Source organism: Pelophylax lessonae, assembly GCF_965119305.1.
Source record: "Pelophylax lessonae genome assembly, chromosome: 5".
NCBI classification, from domain to species: Eukaryota; Metazoa; Chordata; class Amphibia; order Anura; family Ranidae; genus Pelophylax; species Pelophylax lessonae.
Genome location: NC_138772.1, coordinates 421,937,480 through 421,941,229, shown reverse-complemented (window position 1 = coordinate 421,941,229; position 3,750 = coordinate 421,937,480). Strand labels below are relative to the sequence as shown.

Below are 3,750 nucleotides of genomic sequence, written 5' to 3'. Positions count from 1 at the left end.
CGAGAACATGTCCACCACCACTAGGGCGTATTCATGTTGGCTGCTTTTTGGCATCTGTATGTGATCAATGTGTATCCTTGGGACGGATATAAGGGTTTTTCCAAATGTTTCTGCGGTGTCTTTTCTGTCCTCCCCGTCTTTCGTATTCTGCTCCTTTGTCGATCCATTCCAGCTTTCTTCTGTGTGAGCCGCCCTTGCATAGAGGCTAGGTATAGTCTGTCAGATGGCAGCATGCTCTGGGGATTCATTCTCCTCTTCAGCCGCTTCGGCCGTTTTTCGTTGGTTTGTTGCTGCTTGTTTAGCCGCTTTATCCGCCAAGTGATTTCCCCTGGCCTCTTGAGAATTCAGCTTGCCATGTGCTTTAACCTTCAAGACAGCCACTTGTTCCGGTATAAGTAGTGCATCCATTAAATCTTTGATGGCAGGACCATGTTTCACCGGTGTTCCGGCCGCTGTCAGGAGCCCTCTAGCTCTCCAGATGATACCAAAATCATGATCTACTCCAAGGGCGTATCTTGAGTCTGTGTAAATGTTGGTTCTTTTGCCTTCAGCTATCTTGCACGCTGCAGTGAGGGCTTGAAGCTCTGCTTCCTGGGCAGATACAGTTGGTGGTAATGCTCCTGCTTGTAGGATTTCAAATTCAGAGGTCACAGCATAACCTGTGTGGTACTTGCCTCCTTCATCTGCATATCTAGAGCCATCCACAAAAAGTGTGTAGTCAGGGTTTTCCAGAGGAATTTCACTCACTGTAGGGAGATATGAGGTTTCCAAGCGCATCATTTCAAGGCAGTCATGTGGAGTATCATAGGGGTCATAGGGGTCTCCTTCTTCACCTTCTCCTTCTCCCCCCTCAAAAAATGGCAGAAGGGTGGCTGGGTTGAGAGTGAGACACCTTTGGAGGGTCACGTTTTCAGGAAGTAGGAGGGAGATTTGCAGCCGTAGATGTCTGGCCGTTGACAGGTGTCGGAGTTGCACCTGATTTAAGATGGCAGCAATGTCATGCGGTGCCAGAAGAAGCAGGGGGTGTGCTAAGACAAGGTCTGAAGTTTTGTCTAGGAGTGCTTGGGCAGCAAAGACAGCCCTTAGACAGGAAGGACCACCCCTAGCCATGGGGTCTAGGCGGCAAGAGTAGTAACCAATGGGTCTAGTCCGTCCTCCATGTTTCTGAGCCAGGACCCCTGTGGCGTGGCCATTCTTCTCCGATTTGCTAATATGCTGACCCATATTCCTCTCCCCCCCCCCCCCTCTGGGCCACCCAGCTCAAATGCAAGGTCCCTCACTCTTTTCTGTTCTTCTGCCGCTGTGTCAGCTGATGGCCGGAGAGGGCAGTACTGGCAACTAATCGCTTAGCTTGATTTTAAACTTTTGGCCTTGTGCCAATTTTCAAAACTCCGACCAGGGGTGACCAGAGCTGACTAGAGGTTCCCCTCCCATAATAGAGGATGCCTCCCAAATATCTCTTAAATACTATAATCAGATAAAAAAGTTAATCTAAGTTAAAACTTTTGGCTCAGTGCCAATAGGGTTCAATGGTCACACTAATTGCGGTAACCTTTTCTGTCCAAAAATAAATTCTATAACTATTACAGGAACAAAGATATTCACAGTTGAACCCCCCCCCCCCCCTGGCAAGTAGCCAATTTTCAAAATTTTGCACCAGAGCTCCCTTTTACATAGGGACCCATTTGCAAAATGTAATTTCTCATTATCTATAATTCTATAAAAAAAAATAACCTCAAAACATCCTGCCGACTACGGCGAACTGTTTTGCCTGATAACAACTGTTTTTATTCACTATTATCACTCTTCCCAGAGGTTCCTATGCTTTATACACAAATGTTTAAATGGCAAAACTCCAAAAATTCCATAAAAAAAGTAATAATTGCATATGTGTGGGAATGCTGGGACCCATAGTCCTACAAGCTCCGCGCAAGGAGTGACCCCTCCCACTTTCTCACGAGAAAAAAAAAAAAAGTATGCCAGCTGCAAGCGGGGGAATTTATTTGATAACAGCTCAACAGTGCAAGTCTCAGAAAGACTGTCAGGGACACACAGAAGGGAAGGAGGGGGTTGAATTGAAAAAAAAAGTTAAAATTTAACCCCTTCCTCTCTCTGTTTCTCTCTCTGTGTTGCCCATAGCAACCTCAAACCTTAATGGATTTATCTGTGTAACAATGTACGTTTCATTTCACAACACACACAGAACAAAACATAACTCCTGTCGTCTCTCTCTTGTCATGTGACCTCAACAGCTGAGCTAAACCCTCAGGGGGTCCTTCAAATCAGTCAACCCCCCGAGTAACCCATCCCGAAGGACGTATGTTGTAAGGTCCATCTTTTCAAGGGCAGACAGCTCACTTGAATCCAAGGGCACTCTTACAACTATTGTATCAGCCTATTGAGACACACTTCAAGTAAAACAACAGGCACTGAAGACATTACTCCTGCCTCCCCTAGTGTCGGGTATCCACCTGCAGCTGAGCTTAACCCTCAGGGAGTCGTTCAAATCAGTCAACCCCCCGAGTAACCTGTCCCGAAGGACGTACGTTGCAAATATCTGTCTTATTCAAGGGCATAAAATACAAAAAGGGTGCAGCGCTACAGTAGAAAGTATGAACTCAGACTGTATAATTGTGAAAAAGTCCTGACTGAACAATTAAATCACAAATACTGTGCAAGCTTAAAATAAAGAAGAGTCCTTTAAATGTCACAAATCCAAGCCATAAGATCAAGGAAAACCCGTGCTGTAAAGGATGAAACAGATGCACCTCTTCATAAGTGACTCCATCACCAGAGTGTGTGCTAGCCTCTCACCTCAATGCTCAGACCTCTAGGGTCATAACGCAGTGTGTTTTCAAACACCTGATGGGCTCCCAATCTGCTCAGCTTTGCCTCCAACCTCCAACCTCAGACCGATCATAAAGTAAGAGATTCCAACATAGAGGGGGGGACAAAAGGACATCTAGTGCTCTCCGTATATATAGCAGTTTATTGAATAATAAAAGATATTGCACTTACAAGCATGGCACTATCCTAGTGCAAAACGAACAGCATAAGTGTACAACAGCACAGCCAGCTGGCCGCTCGGTGTGCGATCCCTTCGGAGCGTCGCGGGTGACGTCACAGCTCCTCCCCCGTACGCGTTGCGTCAGTGGGTGTGACTTCTTCAGCGGGGTACGTGGAGGGCGGCACCCGCACGCTATTTATAGATGCTGCTAAGCAACCGGACCAATCGTTCCAGGGCGGAACAGGAAACTCTCAGGTTTCCATTTTGGAATAGGGAAAGAGAACTAGCTCTACTTCCTGATGACTCCGGAGCTAACAAAAACTCATATTTACAGACCGGAAACAGGGGAAAAGACACGGTTCGATTCCTCTCTGTCTCTGTCGATGTAATTAGGAGCTAGTGAATATACTATTGCACTTCGTGAATGCTAGGGGCACAAAACCTTTAACAGGACATAAAGTGACAATGCATAGTGCATAATATAATAACCTAAAAAGTTTTCAAAAAATTCTTTTATACAAAAACTCTTTTTTAAAAAGTTTTCTTGAAAAATGTTAAATAAGATAGTAAATACAATTCTAAAATCTTTTCATAAAAGCTAAAAAAGACGTGTAACCGCGATGCTCCGTATGGATCTTACAAACACATGTATATATAAAAAACATAAAAAACATAACAGAAAAAACATCTAAAAATCAGCAATAATCATCTATTGGAAATAAAACAATTAAGATCAAATTCTA

The 3,750-nt window shown here is 44.6% G+C and overlaps 1 protein-coding gene across 1 annotated transcript; it reads right to left on the bottom strand.

Annotated features, from left to right (window-relative positions):
- Positions 1-219: 219 nt before the first annotated feature.
- LOC309556542 (uncharacterized protein) lies at positions 220-1,190 on the bottom strand (the record flags this gene model as incomplete). The annotated part of the gene is made up of 1 exon (XM_082258986.1): positions 220-1,190. The coding sequence occupies exon 1, from the start codon at positions 1,108-1,110 to the stop codon at positions 220-222; it is 891 nt and encodes a 296-aa protein (XP_082115112.1). The 5' UTR covers positions 1,111-1,190.
- Between the last annotated feature and the right edge of the window lie 2,560 nt (positions 1,191-3,750).